Source organism: Saccostrea cucullata, unplaced genomic scaffold, assembly GCF_032062105.1.
Source record: "Saccostrea cucullata isolate Sc308-1 unplaced genomic scaffold, CSIRO_AGI_Scuc_v1 ctg5215, whole genome shotgun sequence".
Classification (NCBI taxonomy): domain Eukaryota; kingdom Metazoa; phylum Mollusca; class Bivalvia; order Ostreida; family Ostreidae; genus Saccostrea; species Saccostrea cuccullata.
The window spans coordinates 25,808-51,456 of record NW_026940463.1 but is presented as its reverse complement, the minus strand read 5'-3'; the positions used below and the strand labels follow the sequence as shown (position 1 = coordinate 51,456).

The window sequence follows — 25,649 nt, the reverse complement described above, 5'->3', positions numbered from 1 at the left end:
GGGGCTGCAACATATTTTCAACGTTAAATGTTCGTCGATATTTCAACGTTGAAACAACGTTGCAGCTGCAACATATTCTCAACGTTTGATGTTCTTTGATATTTCAACGTAGAAACAACGTTGAAGCTGCAACATATTTTCAACGTTGAATTCTCGTCGATATTCAACGTTGAAACAACGTTGAAGATTCAACATGTTTTCAACGTTGAGTATTTTCTGATTATGTGGAGTTAAAACAAGATTTAAAAATGCAAAGTTGACTGTCTCTTGGTTTCAACGTTGAAACAACGTGGAAGATGCAACGTATTTTCAACTTTAGGAAAGTTAGGAAAAATTAACGTAGATACAACGGGTAAACCGAGTATTGAGCACTTTAGTTTTTAAGTTCAAAATATAAAGGTGTCTTTAACTTCTAATCCAAGCGATTTCTCGCAACATACACACAGCTGTTTACATTGTTAGAAAATATTATATACATAATAATTATACTTAATAAATGAAACGCATACATTATAATTTTTTTCACTCAAAAGAGTTGTGCCAATAGCTAGTACCATTATAAAATTTTGAATATGAGTTTATATGAAGCATGGCATTTACATTTAACACTTCAATATAATTATTGTTTCAAAAAAGGTTATTTTTTTTAATAAATTGTGAATGCTATTTTTGGACATATTTATAACCCAGCAGGCATTTCAACGTTGATTCAACGTTGAATCAACGTTGCACTTCAACGTTGAATCAACATTGAATTTTGGTTGCATATGAAAGTTGAGTCAACGTTGAGATATAACGTTGTTTCAACGTCAATTTTCAACGTTGAATAAACGTTGAAAAAGGGTTGAATTTTTGGTTGATTTATGGTTGATTTTTGGTTGCAAATGAAAGTTGAGGCAACGTTGAAGCTTCAACGTTGTTTCAACGTCAAATATCAACATTGAACAAAAGTGAACATTGGTTGAAATTAGGTTGAGATTTGGTTGAAATTTTTCGGTTGTACAAACGTTGATATTTGGTTGAAATCACGTTGAATTCATATAACATTTTGCTTTAAAAACAAATACATTTCAAATTCTAATAACAAAATGTATTCAAGTTGCGTAATATTTAGATAAGTTGTAATCCAGTATTATGATTGTGAGAGAATTTATTTTACATGTATTTTTAATGCAAACACAAATTCAAATTCAATCAATGAATCTCAAAAAATCACTGCTTGACAAAATTTATATTCCTAGTGAAAAGTGGGTCACAGTAATCACATCCAGGTCCTTCAAAGTACGCGTCTGCCTTACACTACTAAGTTCCACAAAGTGGCGGATCCATTGATTTTAATCACGCATATAGTTAAGTCCCACGAATGAAAGAAATGAACAGGAGAATCCACCCTCTAAAGCAAAAGCCTATTGATAAAAGAAATAAAGATGTTAAAGCTATTTGTTCGATAAAATGTACGTAACACGTTATTTCAAACGATAAAAATAAATATACATGAATGATTAAAAAAATCAGACAAAGGAATATATTCCGGTACTTGGATTTAATTAACATGATTAAAAGAATTATAGTTAACTGCATGTAAAAATTCGTATGAGTATGCTTATCAATAATTATTACTAAAGAAAAATGTTATTGACCTACATATACATAGTGTACTTACAAAATGTTGCATTCCTTTGTATAATTTTCACGGGCGAAGAATCTGATGCAATCAAGGCTAACTATACAATCAATTCTCTGCACCACTGGTTGATTTAACCTTGCGACGAACTACAATTAGTTAAATTGTATAATATATTAGTATACTAGCTTATATTTCATAACCAAATGAATATCAACAAAACACATAATACAAGAACCAGATTTCAAATATACATGTACTTATAAAACAAGAATTAAATGATGAACAGATACTAAAAAACTTAATTTCTTAAATTCATGAAAAGGAAATAATACTTACTGAGCAGAAGTTGATATTCCAGCCTTAATCCTTGTGTATATAGCTTGAAAACACATTAAATATGAACAGCAAGGAGACGCGCACTTCTTGTCCATCAGTTGAATTCAAATTTTGACCTAGATAAGCTGCAAACAGCTATACTCTGCCCAGCAAGAAAATTGCATAACAAGGTTATCCTGACACTGAAACTGACCAAGTAAGCGAGAGGCACTCCTTATCTGATATCTCGAAGGTTTTTGGGGAGTGGATCTTAAGTAATGCAGCTTGACCGGGGTTAATTGTCAGTGTGAAAATTCTTATGAGTTTATTTGAATTTTTTTTATATTTTGTGAAAAGAAAGATTATAGAATTAATACACACAACAAAAGCACAATCTAATAAAATAAGACTTCTTGGATTCGCTCTGTATACGTATAATCTGCGCGAGTGTACGGCACGGATCCAACATTAATTCGGAATAATTATTTTTATTAATTCTATAGTAACATGGAATTACCGTGAGATGTTGGATAAAGATGTTATTATTTATTAAAAGCTTATATTTAACATATCTTAATATAGTATAAGAAAAAAAAAGCCAATGGCTTCAAATGAATCGTTTTTACACAACTTGTCAAGTGGTTTTAATGGGTTTGTGAAATTTTTCACACCAAGTTTCTTAATGCGCGGACCGACTACAGACGATAAGTCTGTTACCTTAGATCAAAACAGATCTTCCAATCAGTAACTAGTAACAAACGTCAGAACTTACCCCTAGACATCGATTGTTCAGAGACCGAGTACGAGTCCGAGCGCGTATATCATGGAATGTATGATCCGCCTCTTGTCAGTCATGGAAAGAACGATAACTCAGTCGTTAGACCTAAATCTTATCCAGACAATGCCCGGTGTTTTTCAAAATCAGATCATGAATTTAACACTTGTACTTGTCCGCAAAACAGAAATTGTAGTTCAATCACTGATCTTTCATCACAGAAACGTGATCCGTACCTCTTTCCAGATACACAAGTGCATGAGCACGCTGAATCAGATTTGTTTTCATGTTCACAAGAAAATCCTCACTACTGTCTTGGTATGAATGAAGACTTATCGTGTGATTCAAAACAACGAGTGTCAAATAGGAGAATAAATATTCCTGACATAGTTGAAACATTCACACATAATCCAAAACGTGAAAGAAACACAAGAAATCCCCTCGATTCTAAACATGTCGCGCCGTCAACATTTACAAATCACGTGACTCGGAGAGGCCCAAAAGGGGCAAATGTCGATTTTAATGAACACGCTTTTTACAATGACTTAGAAAATACAAACTTTGGAGAAAAAGCTGCAAATGTACAGAAAAGTACAAAGCTTGTAAATAGAAAGCCGAAAGAACCGGACACTTTTGACGAAAATAAAGTTGAATGGAATGATTATGTGTGTCATTTTGAGCAAGTGGCTGAGTGGAATGAATGGAATGATCATGAAAAAGCGCTTCAACTTGCTATGAGTCTACGAGGTGTAGCCCAGCGCGTGTTAGGAGAATTACCCAGAGAAATTTTATGTCAGTACGAGACATTAAAATCTGTATTAATGCAGAGATTTTGCCCACCTGAACGAGTTACAGCATATCGCTGTGAGTTTAGAAATAGACGTCGCAATCGCGAAGAATCAGTAGTCGAATATGGCTATGCGCTTAAGCCTCTCGCGAGTCGCGCATTTCCGTCTATACCTATAGAAATGAGAGAGAGTTTAATTGTCGAGCAGTATATTTCCGGGTTAGGAAATCAAGATATCAAAAGACATATTCAGTTCGCACACCCGAGCACCCTGGATCGAGCTATATCATTAGCTGTAGAGTTTGAGGCCTTTGAGGGTTCGTACAATGTACTACGGAAACCGAACGAGTCCGTTCATTAGAATGTTATGGCCTTGACAAACGCAGGAAATTCTGAAAAGAATATTCAGAAAACCTCACGTCATTCAAACCTTGAGATATCTAGACTTGATAGATTAGAGAATTCGATGAGAGATGTCAAAGAATCTCTAAAGAATTTATTAAATAAACCGGAAAGACCCAATCAGGTAGAGAGAACTGAACAGAGAAACAACATGCGCCCGCCTATCAAATCACGAGACTCTCAAAAGTTCACTTGTTTTAAGTGCAATGAGGAAGGTCATATAAGTCGCAACTGTCCAAAGAAGAACTCAGTTACGCGAAAAACGAGTCAGTTAGGACTCCAAGGACACAACAGTCCGAGGAGAATACTGATTTAAACTAGAACGAGCTGGGATGGAGGCCATAGGCTCAGCTCAGGCAAACAATTGTGATAAAAAATTTGATAAAAATGTAAGGCCATTGAATAGCTTTAGATTAGCTATTTCTCAACACTGCTGGTTTATAAAAGTTTCAGTAGGAAACTCAGATATTAAAATGCTTGTAGATACGGGTTCTGCGGTTACTCTGATGTCGAAGCAAATATTCGATTCTTTGAGAAATGTAAAACTGGAGAACGAATCGTCTATTTTGACGACCGCTGATGGAGAACCTATGTCCGTGTTAGGTCGCTGTACTTTGAATTTAGGGATCGCGAATGACGAATTCAGTCAATCGGTTATGGTAGCCGATTTAGGAAATCTCGAAGGAATTCTCGGATTAGACTTTTTAGCTCGTAATCATGTCACTTTTGATACCTGCAGAGGTGTTTTGAAATTCAAAAATTTTGACTTGGCCTTAACAAATGAGTCAGTGTCAGAAAATTCGTGCGCTCGCGTTCAGTTAATTCAAACATGTAAAATTCCCGGAGAGTCAGAAATATTTCTGAAAGGGAAAATCAAAGGGAAATTGCCTGAAATTGACAGTATTTTAGAACCATTTGAAGGTTATATGGGTGAAAAACATGTCATTATACCAAAGTCAATAATAAAGTCAAAAGACTCAGAAGTGGTGTTTTCTGTTTTAAACCCTACCCCAGAGACAGTCATATTAAAGAAAAACGCATATGTTGCTTCTCTTGAGCCTGTAACAGAAATTTATCAACAAAAACAAGCGTCTAAAGACGTTAGACAAGACAATCACGGACTGTTAACCAAAGACTTACCAGAACATTTAAGTCCTCCTATGTCTGATGTTTCTGACAGATTGTCAGCAGATGAGAAAAATAAACTTAAACAAGTTTAGCTCAGTATTCAGATATATTTGTCGGACCAGATGGACGAGTAGGTCAAACAGACCTAGTCCACTACAAAATCAGGTTAAAAGATCAAACACCTGTAAAAATTCCTGCTAGGCGATTGCCTATACACCAACGCGAGATAGCTAATGAAGAAATAGACAAAATGCTAAATCAAGGCATCATTGAGCCGAGTGAATCACCATGGGCAGCGCCCATCGTATTGGTTAAGAAAAGGATAATACCACTCGATTTTGCGTTGATTATAGAAAATTAAATTTGAAAACAATCAAAGATAGTTATCCTTTACCGAGAATCGATGATTCTTTAGATTCACTTTCAGGTGCCCAATACTACTGTACTTTAGATCTCGCTCAAGGATTTTTCCAAGTAAAAATGTCAGAGGAGGATAAGCCTAAAACGGCTTTCGCGACTCACCGTGGGCTGTACCAATTTCGCGTAATGCCCTTCGGATTGGCCAACAGTCCTAAGACATTCGAACGACTTATGGAACTTCTTCTAAACGGGTTGCAATGGGAACGTTGTCTCGTTTATCTTGACGACGTGATTGTTTTTGGTAAAACGTTTACGGAAACTCTAGACAATTTGAAACAAGTTTTTGACAGATTCAAAAGTGCTAAATTAAAACTAAAACCCAAAAAGTGTACATTTTTCCAAGATGAAGTTCGATATTTAGGACACATTGTGTCAGTTGACGGAATAAAATGCGATGAAGAGAAAATCAAGGCAGTCAACGACTGGCCGAATCCTGAATCTGTTACCGATGTTCGAAGTTTTCTGGGTCTTGCGTCATACTACAGAAAATTTATTCAAAATTTTTCAACAATAGCCTTTCCATTAACGCAACTTACTCAGAAAAACAGAAAATTTTCCTGGACCGATGAATGCGACGAAGCATTCCAAAAGCTGAAAGAAGCTTTAATTTCCGCACCCATCTTGTCTTACCCCACACGTTTCGCTCAATTTGTGCTAGACACAGACGCGAGTAATTCCGGAATTGGCGCGGTCTTGTCACAAATTCAAGATGGCGAGGAGCGAGTCATCGCTTATGCTAGCAAGACTCTTTCTCGTTCTCAGCGGAGTTATTGCACAACATACCGAGAATTACTTGCTGTAGTTTCCTTTGTGAAACATTTTAGATATTATCTGAGTGGTAAGAACTTTTTAATCCGGACAGATCATTCATCTTTAATTTGGCTCAAAAACTTCAAAGAACCGGAAGGAATAGTAGCAAGATGGCTCTCGTTACTCGATACTTACGATTTTCATATCGAACACCGCAAAGGAGTATCGCATGGTAATGCAGATGCGTTATCGCGTAGACCACGACGCAGATGTTTACGCGCTGAGTGTGACCAATGTGGAAAAGAGCAAGTTAGCTCTGCGATTGTCAGTTCCGTAGATTTGAAAACTAATTCAAACAAAGATGCGTCCTCACAGGAATCTGATAAGTCATGTCAGACTTCAGAATCCGAACAACGGGAAATGCAGGAACCAAACTGGTTACCTCAGTGGAGTCAGGAAAGTTTGATAGAAGCACAAATAAATGACAAATCTATTGGTCAAATTCGAGAGTGTTTGAAAAATGGCGAAGATATATCTAAATTAAAGAGTACTAGTATGGAAATGACAGCTCTAATACGAGAGCGACAGTTATTGAAAGTTGAAAATGAAATCTTATATCGAATGTGGAAAAACGAAAATGGTTTGACATATTTACAAACAGTTGTGCCTAGAGTTCTTAGAATCGAAATTTTGAACCATTTACACAATACAAAGTCAGCTGGACATTTAGGTCGAGAAAAGACCCTAGGTAAAGTTAGGGCTAGGTACTACTGGCCAGGGATGACAAGCGATGTATCTCGCTGGTGTCAGACCTGTCTTCCCTGTCAGCGTAGGAAACCCGGTCCAGGGTTGGGCAAATCGCCTATGAAACGCGAGCCAGTATATCGACCCCTACAATGCGTCGCAGTAGACATAATGGGTCCTCTTCCTTTAACAGACAAAGGCAATCAGTACATTATGGTAGTCGGGGACTTTTTTTCAAAGTGAACAGAAGCCTATCCTCTGCCAGACCACACTGCACAGACGGTCGCTGACAAGTTAATTTGTGAATTTATATGCCGATATGGTTCGCCTCTAAGAATTCATACAGATCAAGGGCGCGAATTCGAGTCAAATCTTTTCAAACGCACGTGCGATATTTTTGAAATAGAAAAATCTAGGACAACGCCCTTTCATCCCCAATCAGACGGGATGATAGAACGCTTCAACAGAACTTTACAACAAATGTTAGCGATGTTTGTTAACGATTACAAAGACGATTGGGATGAACATTTACCATTTTTAACTATGGCCTATCGCGCTTCTGTACAAGAAAGTACTAAATGTACCCCAAACCTCTTAATGCTAGGAAGGGAGACTTCACTCCCTATAGACCTCATCACAGCGTCATCGACTCACCCTAATGACGCTCCTGTAGAATGTCCAATAAAATACGTCGAATGGTTAACAGAAGCAATGCAGAACGCATTTGACTATGCACATGAAAATTTACATAGTAGTTTTCAGAAACAAAAGCATTATTATGATACGAAATTAAAGATAAGGTCATTTGAACCAAAAACATTAGTATTCACCGGAAGCAAATCAAAAACTTGGTTTAGGGTGGACAGGGCCCTATGAAATTATCAGAAGGTTATCAGACATAACTTATGAAGTAAAAAGATGTAGTGACGGAAAACTAAAAATAGACCATCTAAAATTACTCAAACAGAAATTAGAGTCAGATGAGGGACAGGGGGTGGACTTTAACTTGGAAGACAATTTTGCAATTGCTGAGGATAGCAATGCATCTGAAGACAATTTTGCAATTGCTGAGGATAGCAATGCATCTGAGGAGGAAAGTGATGAAAGGGTTGAACCTAGACCCGAATCACCACGATTCAGTAGAAGGGGCAGACGCCTCAAGTCTAAAGTTATTTATAGTCCATAAATATAATACACTGGATAATTTTTTTTTATATATTCATATTTAATTAACAATTAGTCTTTGTTGTTGGTGTTGTAGAGTCCATCGTAAGAATTAAGAGAGTAACAAAATATTCATTTACATAAGTCCATGAACATAGATCCATGAGTGAAAAGTTGAACTCGTTGACATAGATTGTCCTTAATAAATAATATTATTTTTATACTCATATGAAATGGGTTATAGTTATTATTGAGATTATTGTACGTAATACATGCATACATATGTAATTTGACACCATGGGCTACTGCTTTCGGTTGTGTATCGACTGTATTCGTACATGTAAGCAATTGTTGATATTGCATGAGTGATTGAGTGATGCACGATTTTGTACGTTGTGAGAAACTTAGTGAAATGTATTCACTTGAACATTAGACTAGAGAAAGGTCTTGTTCAGGAAAACCAGGTATAAAAGTTTCAGTTTTTGTCGTGTTTATGAATTTGAAAGTATGTTATTATTTTTTAGGATTTATGTCAAGTTTCAACATGGACATTGACCATGGACAAGTAGATGTTCTAGACCTCATGGCTGAGGATGACTTTTACTTCGAAGAGTCCGTCTTTGACTTGGACATCCAGGAATTTGGTTATGTTGCCAACATGAAATGCCCCATTGCAGATAGCAATTTTCAGGGGACATTCCCATCGAGGGCGAAATTCCAGCGCCATTGGGAAGAGCGTCACGTTCGGGAGGTTCACAAGTGGGCGTGCCCTCACCAAGGATGCCATGCACTGGTCAGAAGAAAATCCGACATGAAGAATCACCTGAAATTCATTCATAAGCAGACTAATCCTTCCATCCTTGAAGCCATTATTGCCAAAGCAACCAGCCAGATGGTTAGGGCCACGAATTATATCGACCCTGGGCTTTTGAAATATAACTTCCGACGTGCCCAGACTTCCCAGACAGCCGGCATTTCTTCCTCCACAGGATTCCCCTCGATGGTGAACGTTGCTCCCGGGACTGTGGTGATTCCTCCCCCGGTGACTGAGCCGTTCTCTTCGTTGGATCTGTCTTTTACGCTGGCACCATCTTCTTCGTCGTTGGAACCGTCCTCTTCGTCGTTGGAACCGTCATCTTCTTCGTTGGCACATTCGTCTTCGTCGTTGGCACCGTTATCTTGTTCGTTGGTGGAGCCGTCTTCTTGCTCGATGGTGGAACCTCCTCTTTCTTCGATGGAACCTGCAACACTAGCAACACAGACCAACTTCAAGAAAATATCCGTTGCCGATTATTTAAAGAAACCCCAGTCCAGATCTACACAGACTCTTTCATATTGTGATGATGATTTTTATATCCCTCCCATACCTTCCACTGAGGACTCACTTCAAATGTATATCGTTAAACTGGGTAGCCAAATAGATAGAATCGCCCGTGTGCGTTTGGTGTCCAAGGAGCGCTTAGAACAACTTCAAAAACCAGGATCGTCCCTCCGAGAACTGGAAAGCGAGAACCGCGCACTGAAGAGAAAGATATCGGAACTCCTGGAGCGCGAGGAACTTTTTCCAGAACAGTGAACAGTGAGACATTGGTATAATAAGTGTAATTCATTTGTATTAACTTTAATCATTTTCATGTTGTTACTGTTTGCTTTAACATTTTTATATCTTAACTACTAGTATTTACTATATACTATGAGATATGTATATGTCTTATTGCTTATTATATGACATGTCAGTATCATTAATTATGCTTTTATGTGAAGCATTAATACTTGTCCAGATTTTCATTGAATGTCCATTGAATATTTGAATTAATACTAGTAATTTAGACTAATGTACATGGTACATTAGGTCTTGGGAAGGGGGGAGTGTGACAGTTGAGATCTTTATTGAATATTTATTAATCAATATTCCAGTAATTGATTATTACTTTTGTACATTGACTGATATTAAATTAGCATAAGTCTATGTTTATTATGTATAAAATATACCTATTGCTATTTTGTTAGCGTAATACTTATTGTTCTATTGATTTTGCGCTAAACGTCATTTTTATGTTATGAGTATGACGTCACAGTACGTCCCGGTCCGGGTTAGCCCGACGGTATTATTTACTGACGACTGTTGTAATTTTGAGAGTGCTGATTTTTATACGGAAGGAAGTGAACGTGTTTGGAGGAGAGAGCGGTCTATTTTGACCTGTAAGCATTGTCATCATTGTTATAGATGTTTTATTATTGTAATTAAATAAATAAATAAAACTGAAATCGATTCCTGTTAATTGATTCTGGGACTATTGGGCAACCGCCCGTTACACATGTATAGCTTCTTTTACTGATGTTACCAATTTAAAGAATTATATTATAATTGGAGCATTCTCGAATCAATTCAGCCATCAAATATGAAGTTAATCAAAAGACAACAACACCCCCGTTTATATTTTGAAATATTTAAACTCAAATGATAACGATATTGAAATTGCTACTCCTTGTTATCTTGATGCATTTGGAAACTTTTTTCCAATACCAATATATGCGTAAATTAATTTGATAAATTATCGTTCTCTTCCCGAAGTATCAATGGAAGCAGTATAACTAAGCTAAGTGTTTGCTCGAGAAAAGTGATATTATCGTGATTTCTTTTGCGAGAAAATGACTGAAAAATTTCGTACAATCCAGGACCAACTGGGGGCCTCAGGGCGGCCCCTAGACCCCCGGCCGTTTTCTGCGTACACTTCATTTCCATGCTGGCTACGCGCCTGAACGCAGTACAGTTAAGGTGCGCAGTGGAAATATCGACTAAATTTTGTATTTAAAAATGTATTCGCAATCAGGATGGCGATTATTTTAGTACATTATTTATATCGGATAATTGTAACTATGATTAATAACTACATATCAAGGACGATTATATTTTATATTAATACTAGTCACGTGATGCGGTAGTCACGCGATTTTAGCACATTGACTTGAAGTATTGATGTTACATATAAATATCACTAGTGCAAAGGCATAAACAAGTTAAATTTTAAAATTTAATATATAAATATTTTCAACACGCATTGTAGTTTCTAAAAAGTGCTGCGATCCTGTGTAAATTCTGCAATTTTATTGTTTAAATTATACTTGTTTGACAGTATGCTATATTTTTTGCTGGTCAGAGGCATGAAATATTGATATAATTAAATTGTTTTTACGATTTCAGTAGGATCGCAGCACTTTTCAGATACCTTTATAGTTCTATTGTTAAAATGTAAAAGCTTACTTTGATCCATATAGTGTATGCCCTTGCACTAGATCGATTTATAAAGACCCCCACATAACCCTCCAATGTACTTGAATACAAATATACGGCGGTATCAATTAAATACGTAATGTACAGAAAAAATATTAATAAAATAGTAAAGAAGATATTAAATTCAAGATATTGGACCATAGATTATCTGTAAAAAATATTTTATTTAAATATAGAATACATGTTTTGTTCAGAAAATATTTCTTGATCTGTCTCTCACTGCATACAAACTGCGTCACGTTGTAAGAAATGACGTCATATTGACAAGTCATAGTTCCGACACGTCAATCAAACTTATTTTATTAGCCAATCAGATTGTTCCGTATAATTAGTCAGAGAAGCGCTTCGATCGGCCGCCATATTGTCCCACAAACAAACCTTTGACAAGTTGTGGGAAGTCTAAGTTTTTGTTAAAAAAAAACAATGGTTTGCGGTGTGCGTGGGGAACGTGTAATGTTGACGAGAGATATCCTGAGAGGTTACAGAACGGTGTTAAGCTTATTTTGTTCCCCAAACCGAAAACAAATCTCCAGAAATGTCTTCGGTGGATCAAAGCTTGCGGATGTCCACACGAACAGTTGAACATTCAGAGAATAAACAAACACAAAGCTGTTTGTTCAAAGGTACATCTGGTTATAATTTAATGTTTATGACTGTTATGCACACTGAGTCTTAAAATATTAGCTGTATACACGGCAATTTTTGGCCGAGAACTTCAGGAATATACCATACCTGCATACCGTACAAATTCGGAATGCATCGATTTTACACATCTTTGTAAAGTTTGGCTATGTTATTCATATTGCAAGAGATGGTAATTGATATGTATGTGTGTTCCGGTGTTGCTATTATTTATGTAATAGTCTTTAAAACATCCAATGGTTTGTCATTGCGGTCAATGTTACTGAATTATTTACAGCATTTTGTGGGAGGTAATGGACCAACCCTTGAATTTCCTGACCCATTACAAGCTGATGGATCAGCTGTTAGACCGACCAGGCCACTTCCCAAGCGGACTAGCACATTCACTGAGAGTAACCCAGTGTCAAAGAAAAAAAGGATTCTAAGGTAAAAACCCACAAATTGACAATTTTTAGTTTTCAGAGATAATGACCAGCAATCGACTAATTATCCCCTTCACGGTAACTGCGGTAGTACACTTTTGGGCAAAATTATAACGTTTGGTGAAGTTTTTGTTGACGGATAATTAAATGAAGTATTTTAAATAATTACTTTTATGTCATATTTCACCAAACTATATCATTTTGCCCCGCAAAAGAACAGTACCGCAGTTACTGGGAAAGGGTCTATTCCATTCATTACATCGATCACAACTTATCCATCAAAGAGTGAAAAAAACATACCATCAGAGATAGTTGCTGCAAAAACACCAGATACCTTTAGGTCTCGGTGATCACATGTAGTGTGATGTACCATAATTTATGATTATTATTATAATCTTTTAAATTTTTAATTTTGATAACTTCATGCACACTTTATTTGCCATTATAACCAGCTAGTTAATTGTGGGCATTGCATGACAGACGCAAAATCTTTTTCTTTCTTACTAATTTTTTTAATTTTTTATAGTACAACAGATATAGAAGAACATGGAGAAAATTTGAACTCAACAACAGAAACTGAAACGTCAATCAACATCAACAGTGGTAACCATATATCTATACAAACAGAAGAACCTTGTAAGCATTCAAATATTTCCTAGTTGCTTCACTTAATTTTGGACTGTATGTGTAGCAAGAAACGGCTTTGCATAGGTTTTGAAAAAAAACACAATTTTTCCAGCATAGTGGTCATAAACGGAAGGTCGGGCTGTATTCTCTCCACAAAGATATCTTTCTGTGTGAAAACAACAAAATCACAAAATGCACAACCTGTGATCATGAGTTGGCCCTAAATTTGAGCATAATGTGCATGATTTTTTTTCAATGTGATTTCATTGTTTTTACACAAAAAGAAATCTCGCACATTCTCGCATGCTTCCGCAATTGTCATATTCCTAGCAGAATATGGACATTTTATTTCAATAAGACTGCAGTGACCATTGTCGCACACCTTACCATCAGGAGTTGCCCCTAAAAAGGCAAACTCCTTGTTAATAACTAGCCCACAGGTGTGGATATGCCTAGCTGGAAAGTCTTTTAAGTATCTAGACTTTGCATCCTTTTCGTGGATTTTACCATATTCTAAAGAAGGAGCGGAAATCTTTTTAATGTTAAATATGCTTCCAAGAAATTTGTCATTAGGGGTCGACTTTCTTTGCAAAATTTTTCCAAAATTAGATGCTGTCAAACGATTCTTTCTTTCATTGTACCATTGTGCTGAATCACTTTGTTCTCGTGTATACAATTCAATTTTAATGGGATCACACTCTTTGTACTTCAAATTCAAATCCATATACTCTTGTGGCAATGGTACAGGGGCTGGGTGGAATACATCAGTATTGCCACAACCATCTGATATGGGTGGCTCAACTTCCTTAATGTTATTTGTCTGAAAAAAAACTGGACTTTGTATAAAACTGAAATAAGTGTAAGTAAGTATCAGATTGAAATCAGTCTTTCAATTTTTTTAGGGATTTCTCCAATTGAGATGTTTGCAATGGCAACTGAGCTACATGTGTTAAGAGAAAAAGAGAAGCAGCACGAAGCTACAATCTGCACCCTGAAAGAGGAAATAAAGGAACTTGAAGACAAACTATCATCTGAGGATCAGAAGCCATCGTTTGGAGTCGATGAAGTGATAAGAAGAGAGGGAAAATTGAAAAATTTGTTCAAATATTACACTGGCATTGTATATATAAGATTTGCTGGTCTATTGGCATTTTTAGTCTCAGATGGATCCTCAGTAAATTATGAAAAAGGTCGAAAAGACATTAAAAAGTTGTCACTGCAAGATGGACTCTTTTTAACTTTATGTAGACTGAGGCATAACTTTGGTTTGAAAGATTTGTCAGTTAGGTTCAAACTATCACTGCAGTCATCTGGAATTGTATTTAATACTTGGATTTCATTGATGTATTTTAAGTTGGGTCAACTTTGTATTTGGCCTCATCGTGATGTAATTATTAATAACATGCCTAAAGATTTTAAAAATGATTACCCTACTACTTTGGTAGTTATTGATGGTACTGAATTTAGAACACAAGCACCATGTGCACTTGGTTTGCAAAGTCAGCTTTACAGTGATTATAAGTCTAGTACTACTTTGAAAGCTTTAATTGGTTGTGACCCAAATGGTTCAGTGATTTTTGCATCGGAATTGTTTACAGGATGTATATCAGATAAACAAATTTGTGAACAGTCGGGATTTTACAATGTTCTTGAATCACTAAAATTAAAAGGTTATGTAAAAGATGGTGATGCTATAATGGCTGATAAAGGGTTTACTGTTAGAGGGGAATTAAGTAATTTAAATTTGGTATTGAATATTCCACCAATGGCTTCTTCAACATGCCAGATGTCAGTTTCAGACACTGTGCTTACTGAGAAGATTGCAAAGCATCGTGTGCACATTGAAAGACTTATCGCAAAGGTTAAAACTTACAAAATGCTTTCTCTTCGCATTCCTACATCATTATTTAAAAACATTAACAAAATTTGGTCTGTATGTTGTCACTTGACTTTATTCCATGATGTGTTTGTCAAAGACAGTGAAAATTGATGTAAAAATAACATTATTTGTTTAAATTGTTAAAGGAAAAAATCGAAGTGTGACCATCTTTCTGTAGAAATGTTGGAGAAACTGAATGCTTCATAATTATGTATAAAAAGCAGTTTTTAGTCAATGATATAATTATGTATACTATTAACATGATATTGATAGTCTTGTACAGGTGATGCCCCAATTCTATAATCTGTGTAATCTTTCAATACATATGTTTATGTAATAATTTTTTGTACCTGATATGACAATATTGAGCCTATCTGCACATCACCAAGGGGTGTGTTTACAAGTGGATGATCTGCTGATATCGTATATTCTAGAGGGGTTCCCTTCAACGAACTCAGCTGCATTATGTCACTTGCGGACACTTTGGGAAGTCTATTATTAAATATAATAAATGAATCAAGATTTGTTTTTATTTATCTTATAATGAAAACTTATCATTCAACTTTTAAAATATGTAAATATATACTGTTTTAAAATATCTTGAATTGCATCTACATGTAAACAAGTGTAAAATGCAATGGCCAAGAAAAGAAAAAAATTATCTAGGATTTCACATACTCTTGATCTAAGTCAATCTGACATGTGACAGGTTTTCGTTTTCGGGATTCTGTGGGCCTTGCCACCACTAAATGGTTGATTGGAATAGGCTTAATTTTAGAACCCCTGGGCACATGCCACTGCTGTGGTATACTTGTACAGCTTTGCTGTTCGGGTACATTGGAAAAGTTATGAAGTTTGAATCCCTGCAAACTTTTTATAAGGCCAACTATATGAGAGCAGTGACCATTTAAGCTGGAAGAAAGTATATCAGAAATGCATGAATAATTGTCAGTGTCTATAAAAAAAATTATGCATGATTTGTCTAGAAAAAAATGCTACAATTGAAAATTCTGGATTAGGCAACTGTTTCTGTTTAAAAGCATGGCCTTATCACAACAAATTCGGTAATATATATGCTATAAATTGCACACTCGAATCAGGAAATAAATCAAGGAATGAGACAATAAATTGTTTAATGATTATGTTGTTTTACATTTAATGAATTTTTCAATCATAATGCATACACATGCCGCACAAGATTACGTCACTACAGTAATGTTTACATTTTTTTTTCAATACACAACCGCCGTTTCATTTGCATTATTGTCTTGTGAAATGCGTATAGAAAGTGGGTGTTATTAGTAATTTTTATTAAACACATACCCAACTTTACAGGAACAATGTGACTCATTTATGGAATCATTTTTAATTTCCAAATTAAGACGATGTGGGGGTTGATTTTTCCGCATCGATCTCCAGCATCATGCTGTAGCTTGCACGGACTCATCCGAGTCAAAAATCTTAATATCGTGAATGTAACCTTGCGTAAAGTAATTTAAACCCTTTTGCAATACTTTGTCCGACAATTTTTAGCTATTTGGCAAATATTTTACGCAAAAATCGTCTGAAATAGACCTAAGACTGTCAGTCGCGACATCCGCTGATGTACTCAGCATCGCCATAATGTGGGACTTAGTAACTGTAACTAAGGTGGGCGGGGCATAGGGAGACTATTCGGAACTATGAAGTATATTGCGATCAGTGACTTGTTTATAACTTGTTATGTGGGATTTAACTAACGACAAAACAAAACGCTGAAGTAAGTTTTTATGTAGTATGATGACTTCTTACAGGTTAAATTAGCACATAAACTCATTTTGTGGTATTTTAAAGAAATGTTGTATGAGGTATATTGTGTATGATGTCATAGTCAAGTTTTCCCGTACAAATTAGGCTCCGCCTCCTTTTTGTAACCTAAACTGTGCTGCGAAGACAAGCAGTACTGAATATGGTAGTACATGTACTAAACCAATCATCTGCAAAAAACTATTCAGTGCTTGTGTTTTTTTTTTTTTCTTTTTTTTGAGAAAAAAAAAAACAAAGCAAAAAAAAAAATCCAAAAATTCATTAAATTTTCTGTCGAAAAAACCTTAAACACTATAAGTGTGTTTTTATCATCATAACAGTCTCTTTTATCTCTGTACCATCCCTCACTGTGGGAGACCACGGATCGATCCAGTGTCCCGGGTACCAGGGGCCGTTCAGGAAGGCGTTATGGCAGAAGTTAAACCACCAGCCTCCTCCCCAGCCAGCACAGTTACCACTAGCTCTGTCGTTATCCCTGTCTAGGGTGGTGAAGTACATCCCAGACAGATCTTTAGTAGAATCCCCTGTGTCTAACATTCCGTCACCTGTAGAAGTAAAGAAAATGAAAATTAAGAAAATCAAGGTATATGACCCTATAAATGTCGTCATTTCCAGATAAACTGACTTTTTATAAAATATTATTGTGTATTCTACAGTTAAATCATGATCTTTAGATTGGTAATTTAATTGGTGTTTTATCCAATGTCATCTTTATAGCTGGATAACATTGCCACCTACCCGATTTAATTTCACTTGATACAGATACACTACATTTTTGTCCATTGAGTTTTAACTAAACTAAAATACTGGATAAAATACTATCTCTCGAAATTTATATTAAAATCTAGATAAAAATAACTTGCGTAAAGTTTTTACTTATCCATAGATACCATAACCATCTTTCTCTTTATAATAACTATTTACGGATAAAATACGTACATTATTTAAAAGTTCAGGTTGGAAAGGGAACTACTTATAAACATTTTACGAATTGTAAAGTAATATTGAAATGTAATTAATTCCCAGATATTATATCCGTGACATAATTCAACTTTTCTATCACTCAAAACTTTTCTACTGCTTAAGTTACTGATATTTCGTTAAAAATTTACAAATTTACAAAACATCCACAAAGATCCAACATTCATCCAAACGATTAAACAGAAGACCAATCTAATGTCCCTTTCGTTGGTCCAGAAGGTAAAGTTTGTATTTATCTTCCTCGTTATTTACAGAGAACGTCCCGTATTGTTGATGAAGTGTGTTCCAGTCGTCAAAGTAATGTACACGTGTACACGTAGAAAGATGCTCTGTTGTTTTTTTTTTTTTTTTTTTTTTTTGGTGGGGGGAGGTTAATTGATGAATTATATCATTTCCTATAATAGAGTAGTGAATGGCATGGCGTGATCAACTTTCCTGAAAAAGATCTATTCAAAAGAAGGATTCCTGACTGGAATCTGACTAAATAAAATTTTTAAAGTATATCTGCTGATTTTTTATATGTGTTTTGGTGTTAAGGGTTCTTAAGATCATGAATATCTCTTTTTCTCCGAAACCACTGAACCACATTCAGTCAAAATTGCAACGAAGTATCCTTGGTTAACTGGATTTCAAGTTTGAGCAAATCAATGGTCATGCCCTTTTTCAAGTGAGATAATGAAGAAATACAAATATTTAATAATTGAAAAAGTATAGAAATTTGGTGACATGTTTAAAAAATCTTTTAAAAAACTACTGGGTCGGGAAAGTTAAAATTAATGTGGAATCATATTCGGGAAGTGTAAATTCAAGTTTGCTCAAATCATGACCCCCAGGTTTTGGGTTGGGCCACAATGGACGATAAAATTTTCACCCAAAGAATATTTAAGAAATCTTATTTTTTTCAGAAGAACAACAAAGTTATAATTGGTTCTGTTGATAAGAAAGAATCCATAGGTACAGTAGATTCAAATTTATTCAAAGCATCACTCCTGGGTGTATGTTGGGGCTACAATGGATAATTGAAATTTACATAGGAATATATGGAGAAAACCGTTTTAAAAAGTCTCAACAATAACACATGAACAGCCATGATTGGTCATATTTTTTGGAAGAATCCTTTGGTTATGTAGAATCAAGTTTGAACAAATGACCCCCCAGGGTTTGGCGCGGCCACAATGGGCGATTAAAGTTTTATTTAGGAATATTTTGGAACAATCTTTAAAGATGTTCTTTCTCAAGAACAACAGAGCCAAGACTGGGAATATTTATATGGTAGCATCTTTAGGTAATGAAGATTCAAATTTCTTCAATACATGACCCCTTGTGGTACATGTAGGCTAAGTCATAAATGAAAGTTCAAACTTATAAGCAAAAAATCCACAGTATCTCAAGGGATATGTAAATATTCTTAGTTCAGATTCAAAGTAATCGAAATCATAACCTAGCTTCCACCTCCATTTACGATTAGGTTGCTAACATTAATTTTTATACATTTAACAGGTTGAGCACAGTATCTTTTTCGGGGAAGTATTACCATAAAAGGGAATTATCAGTGATCAATAACATTTCTTATTTGCATAATACAAAGCATTTTAGGTCACCTGAGTAAACTCAGGTGACCTATTGCTATCTGTTTTCGTCCGTCGTCGTGCGTCGTGTGTCGTCCGTCGTCAGTCGTGCGTTAACATTTGAACATTTTCAGCTTCTTCTCTGCAACCACTGAACCAATTTCAACCAAATTTGGCACAAAGCATCTATGGGTAAAGGGGAACAGAAATTGTGAATTTCATGATCCCTGCCCCCCTGGGGCCTGAGGGATGGGGCCAAAACCACTAAAATTAATGCAATCTTTAAAAACCTTCTTCTTTACTCCTGGACATCAAGCAGTCAAACTGTTTGCATGATTGTAATTAGCAATGAGTCCTCTACTAAAATTGTGAAATTTATGGCCCTGGGGTCAGGGGTTCTAGTGCTAGGGCGGGGCTAAATAAGTAGGTAGTGAAAATGCATTATTTCTTTGAAAATCTTCTTCTCTGCTCCTGGGTATTAAATAAACCAACTAAATACATAGTTATGATAAGCAAGAGTGCCTCTACCAAAATTGTGAATTTTATGGCCCCAGGGTCAGGGGTTCTGGTGTTAGGTCGGGGCTCTATTGATTATATAGTGAAAATACAGGAATTTTTTGAAGATCTTCTTCTCTGCTCCTGGGTATTAAATAAACTAACTAAGTACAAAGTTATGATGAGCAAGAATGCCTCTACCAAAATTGTGAATTTTATGGCCCCAGGGTCAGGGGTTCTTGTTTTAGGGCAGGGCTCTAATGATTATATAGTGCAATGCATGAATTCTTTGAACATCTTATCCTTTGCTCCTGGTTAACATACTAATGATCTAATTATATATTTAAGGCCAGGATTTATTTTATTTTCAGTTTTACAAACCCTCCACTCAAGGTTTTGAATTTTCAGAAAAAAATAAAACTTTTTTTTTTCGATGTCAAATTTGAGTCGGGATCGAGATTTCAAATTTACGAACTTGCACTTCCGGTTTTAAGATGAAACGGCGCGTAAATAAAGCTAGATCTGAGAAGAAAGCTTGGTTTACTGTAAAATTCATCGATAAGAGTGCCATTCAAAACATTTCACCCGTTCAAAGGACAAATAAAATGCGGACGACTTTGTTGCACAATAACATGCTGGTGAGATAATTATGTATTCGTTTCAAAGTATCTGTCTGTAAATTATTTTCCTCCCCCAGGTTTTAAACTGCCCATGGTAGCTATTGCATATTGCCAGCGACATTGTTTAGGTCTCTGTTATAGCTTACAGTCTAAGCATCATTCTTCAGAAAAGGGTTGCTTATGCATCAGATGTAATGAATAAAACTATGGGAGAAGTTTAGTCCATTTGAGGAAGAAATAAACAATAACCCGAAGAAATAAAAAAAAATTCAACTATTAAAAGGCAAGAATATACAAATATATACAGGCATGTAGTATCATTTGTATCAGCCAGAAAAATTATTTTACACTTAATTGAAAAAATGTTCACCCTACTCCCCAATACTCCCTCTCTGATTTATGATAGGAATTATAATTTTAGGCATTAAGTAAATTTTAGAACAATGTCTACACATTCACCTAACATATACTTAAAAAATGATTCAGAAGATATATTGAAAGACTTTTAAAGAATTGATTTTTTAGAATATATTTTGACCATCATCACAAAATTTATATAACTGGCCCAAACTTGCAGATGATGAAATAAGCAATTAAATGTTCTACTTTCCTATTTGTAAGCATTATGTGTCCAGTGACAAGGAGCCTATTAAAATAGCATAAAAAAAGAATGAACAAATGTTAATAATTGATTTATCAAATTTTTTTATTATTTCCTTCTACTTTGGGATATTTTTATTCTCATATTCATAACTAAACCTAAACATAAAAAAATGCTGGCCTTATAAAGAAGAAAGGGGCCTCTTTCAAAATAGATAATTTCAGGGCCGCTGGGTCAGGGGTACCAGGGGTTTACTTTGACTGAAAGTAAATTAATGCTATGAAATCTGCCCTTTCATAAGCAATGGTGCCTCCTTCAAAATTTGTGAATTTCATGGCTTTTGGATTAAAACACGAACCAAATACAATCGCTGGAAAGTTGTTACATGATACTCAGGTGACCTATAAGGCCCGTGGGCCTCTTGTTTCAAGGAACATTTGATAAGCGAAAAAAACTGTCATGTATACCGTGTATTACAAATACGTCATCGGTTGCAGGGAGTGGTGATATGGATTCAGAAAACCAAAGTGTTGAGATCACATCGTCACGTGATCGCGTAAAATCTACAGTAAATTGTGGTGATACTTACTGGCGACATCTCTCACTTATGCTCATTGACTTGGCAGAAGCAGAAATCAGTCAAGAATTGAAAAAAAGTAGCTGGTGGCAAAGTAAAAAAAAATACTGCCTTAGACTGCCTCCATATCAACATTACTAATCATGGCTAGGCTGTTCTTAAAAGAAAGAATTTTTAAAGATGTTTTTCCTATAAATTTCTACGAGAAATTCTTGTGGCTTTTTGTGACACTTCCCATCATAAATTGAACGTGTTCGAATCTACACTACCTGAGGATACTTTTGTTATAATAAGACAAATGTTTTGTTTTCCTTTTAAAAAAAAGATATTTAAAAACATTTCCTTATATTTCTATTTGAAACTCCGAACCCCTGTCCCTTTTATTACTCCGCCCTAACCCATGGTTTATGATATGAACTAATTTTAATCAAAAGATTAAACATCATTGAAGCTTTTGCATAAATTTATGCTTTTTCTGCCCAATTGTTTTGAGGAGATTTCCAAGCGATGCCGCCAAATTGTCACGAATTCTTAATTATTTCCCTTGCAAAAATGGGTTGAACTTCTTGTGAACAAACTTTAATCCCCTTAGCCAAGGATGTTTTTTGGCAAGTTTGTTTGTAATTGGCTCATAGCTTCTTGAGAAGAAGACGAATATGTGAAACGTTCACAGACAACAGACGCCAGGCACTCTTAGATCAGAAAAAACTCAATTGATCTTTCGGCTCAGGTGAGCTATTAAACATACATCTCACCTAGTGTTCCTGTGGTCGGTCCATTCAGGTAAAGTCTGTACTTGTCTGTCTCGTCGGTTATGTAGAACTCCTCGTACTGTTGATATAGAGTGGTTCCATTGTTCAGAGTTATAGACACGTACAGAGACGAACTGTTTTTGGTTAATAGATGAATGACGTCATTTCCTAAAAAAAATTATAGTAATATTGATTAAGTAAAAGCTATAGAGGAAAAAGGAATGACTGATTTATAAAAGACAGCCATTTACATACATATTTTATATGTAAAAAAAAGTTGAAACGATCAAATATATGTCTATACTGAATTTCATATATTCTTAAAATAGAGATACAATTTTCTTTTTAAAATGATTCAAAATGTATATACCCAACCAATAAGATGAATTAACAGAACCAAATCCCTCCTTGTACTCCTGCCAAGTTCTGTCAAAATCGGTTGATCCATCAACGCGCCTCTGTATAACCTAGAATTATGAAGAATTGTTTTTGAAATTAGTCTAACAAATCTTGATATCTTTTGTCAGTCATCTTTCAATGCTAATTGATTGAATAATAATTAAACTGACCGTCCATCCTCCACCCTTGGTGGTCATATCACACTGGACGTATACTGACCATTGGTTGTCACGGGGATATATAGTGTAAACATTAGACAAAGTATGACCATCAGTGAGCAATGTTTTACAATTCAGTGGACGTTTATTCCCTAAAATTATAAAAGAAATGGAGTTAAAGAAAACAGTCTTGAAATATAAATTTTTATGCATAGGAATATGTATCTTAGCCACTCCTTTCAATCTCGTGTGTCCTAATCAGGCCTTTTCCGGCTATTTATATAAGGTCATGTCAAATAATAAAATCTTCAAAAGATTATAATTAATTATTAGACATTCTCAATTTATTTCACTTTTAAATCTCTAGAGAATGATATTTTAAAAAATCTCCGTTTTCAGTAAAATTATTCTCTATTGTAAATTTTCTATAATCCTCATGCATACGGGCGGTGTATAGTCTGTAACTTTTATTTTCTTTTCCTTTCTTTTATCATATCTTATTTTCATTAAACGTTTCATATTATTCAGTAGCCGCAACAAATTATGTTTAGCGGAAGTCGTTATGTTCGTTACGTTTATTATATTTGAAATGAAATACCTTCAGATTCCAGATTGAAGGACCTCCATTTTATTGTATTTCCTAAAAATAATAAAAGAAAATGGGTTTAAGGGAGCAAGACGAAACTTATATTATTTACATAAATATGTATAGTAATTCACTCTTTACAATGTTCTTGATTCCCACCACTTCTGTGCCGTCTTTGAAAAGTATAGCAGTAAAACTTTAAAAGGTTTGAAAAAAGAATAAGCCATTCTAGATTTATTTAATTTGTTATCTCTGAAAACAAAATGGTTTATGAAATTTTCTTAATTGTGTAAAATAATTCTCTATTATCAATTTTCTATAGTCCTTATTTTCATTCTCTTTCTCTCACCATATCTAATTTTTATCATACCTTTCATATTATTTAGTAGCTGTAATAAATTATGTTTAGCAAAGGTCATTACGTTTGTTACGATTATTTATAACTGAAATGAAATACCCTCTGATTCCGGACTGAAGTACCTCCACCCTACTTGAACTTCTGTTAAATTACCCGGATGACATCCCGAATAAACTCGACATTTATTAACATGCAAATTGACGCCAAAATACGTACAGCCTGGTCCACACATGAATGCACAGTCGGTTACTGAATATGCGTCATACTCTGGCGACAGATTTTCTCTTATAACAACGTCGTTCTTTTTTAAGTGAGCAAAATACCGTTTCGACACTGATTCAGAAAGTCTAAATAAAACAACAAACAAGGTCCAGAACAAGCCCCTGTAATTGTAGCTATACATCATTTCTATTTCACTTCTTTTTGATTGTGATAGTTGATATCAATTTTACACTTATTTTTCTAATCGAATTCTTTCTCAATCCCTTTCTGATGGGATACGTATGTTACAGATAACGGAAAGAAGGTGTGTCGAATTTATTAAATGGCTTCAAATCACATGAGTAGTTATAGTTATATTGAATTCAACATTTTTTCATACATACATGTGTATACTTTGTTTTACAGTCTGAAATCACATAGTATTCTTATACGGGTATATGTTATTTGCAATGTTGACCAAAATTGCCTCTATGGTAGAAACTCTTAGAAATAGATCACGAGATCCAACTTAATTATTCTGTTTTGGGCCAGGAACCATGTTTTCTATACTGAAAGGAAAAATAAACGCATAGTAAACATTTGAATTAAATTAAAATTTTTATTTCAAACTTGTTTTCCATAATTGTTATCAAACATTTTACTTCATCTTTAATCAACAAGTTACTAATATTGCGTGTTACTTTGACTAAGTTTATGAGTTACTGAAATTGATTTGTCAATACCCCCAAGAATTAAAATAAAAATTCGCATTATCTTCCTTGAGCATCAGTATCATGTTTCATATTCCTGTGCATTGTGTTCATCAGAGCATTTATTATACTCCCCGCTTATAAGTGGATGGGTATAATGTAAGTAAGAGCATTTACTTATAGTGATATGTAAATAAATGACTGTAAGACTTCGATAAAAAAAAATTGCCAAATTGTTGCAGTTAAGTATTGTGTAATGTAGGCTTTTAACAAGGGTGGGTGAATTTCTTTATTTAAATAAAAAAAAAAGTTAATGATTCCACTTAAATTAAGTGCAAAATGTTGAACCTTCAGCATTATTTAACATATCTCTTGGACTTTATTTGTAAGTAAAGCTGTGACAAAAAAAAGAAAACTTTGTACAGTTGGTTTTCTTTGCTTGAACGACTTCTTTGTCTATCAGCTGTTTTTCAAATGTTTAATGTGTTCATTCTTTTAAAAGGGTGAGAAAAAGAACATAACAGCATTTAACCTATAATTTGTATATGTATCTGAAATAAATGTTTATTTATTCATGGATGAATGAGAATTGCTCTTAGAAGACAACGTTTTGGAAAATAATAGCTTTAGACGAGGAAAATTTAGAAATAACCACTGAACAGACAACTTAATCTTTATTTGAGGGGATGCAACAAATTGTCAATCTTTTAGGAACTGAGAAATTAATGACAGTTCTGTCAGTTTATAAGACGCGAAATATACGAGGGGTTATCAAAAAGTTCGTGAACTAGCGCCATAAAATTAAAACCGCTCAAGGAACATCAATGAATTTTTAAATATCTAGTAAGCATCATCTTGTC

At 34.9% G+C, this 25,649-nt stretch overlaps 2 protein-coding genes and 1 long non-coding RNA gene across 3 annotated transcripts; 1 reads left to right on the top strand and 2 right to left on the bottom strand.

Annotated features, from left to right (window-relative positions):
- Positions 1-766: 766 nt before the first annotated feature.
- On the bottom strand, positions 767-2,495 carry LOC134255445 (uncharacterized). The gene is made up of 3 exons (XR_009989549.1): positions 1,964-2,495; positions 1,664-1,773; positions 767-1,406 (listed from the first exon to the last, which is right to left on the bottom strand). It is a non-coding gene; the product is annotated as an uncharacterized LOC134255445 (long non-coding RNA).
- A 7,683-nt stretch (positions 2,496-10,178) lies between these two features.
- On the top strand, positions 10,179-15,088 carry LOC134255450 (uncharacterized). Its single transcript, XM_062737980.1, has 5 exons — positions 10,179-10,205; positions 11,740-12,030; positions 12,327-12,475; positions 12,998-13,107; positions 14,001-15,088. Exons 1-5 carry the CDS (start codon positions 10,179-10,181, stop codon positions 15,086-15,088), a joined length of 1,665 nt encoding a protein of 554 aa, XP_062593964.1.
- A 551-nt stretch (positions 15,089-15,639) lies between these two features.
- On the bottom strand, positions 15,640-23,897 carry LOC134255448 (ficolin-1-like). Its single transcript, XM_062737979.1, has 7 exons — positions 23,891-23,897; positions 23,533-23,574; positions 22,947-23,086; positions 22,748-22,844; positions 22,381-22,545; positions 17,122-17,328; positions 15,640-15,863 (listed from the first exon to the last, which is right to left on the bottom strand). The coding sequence occupies exons 1-7, from the start codon at positions 23,895-23,897 to the stop codon at positions 15,640-15,642; spliced, it is 882 nt and encodes a 293-aa protein (XP_062593963.1).
- Positions 23,898-25,649: the final 1,752 nt, after the last annotated feature.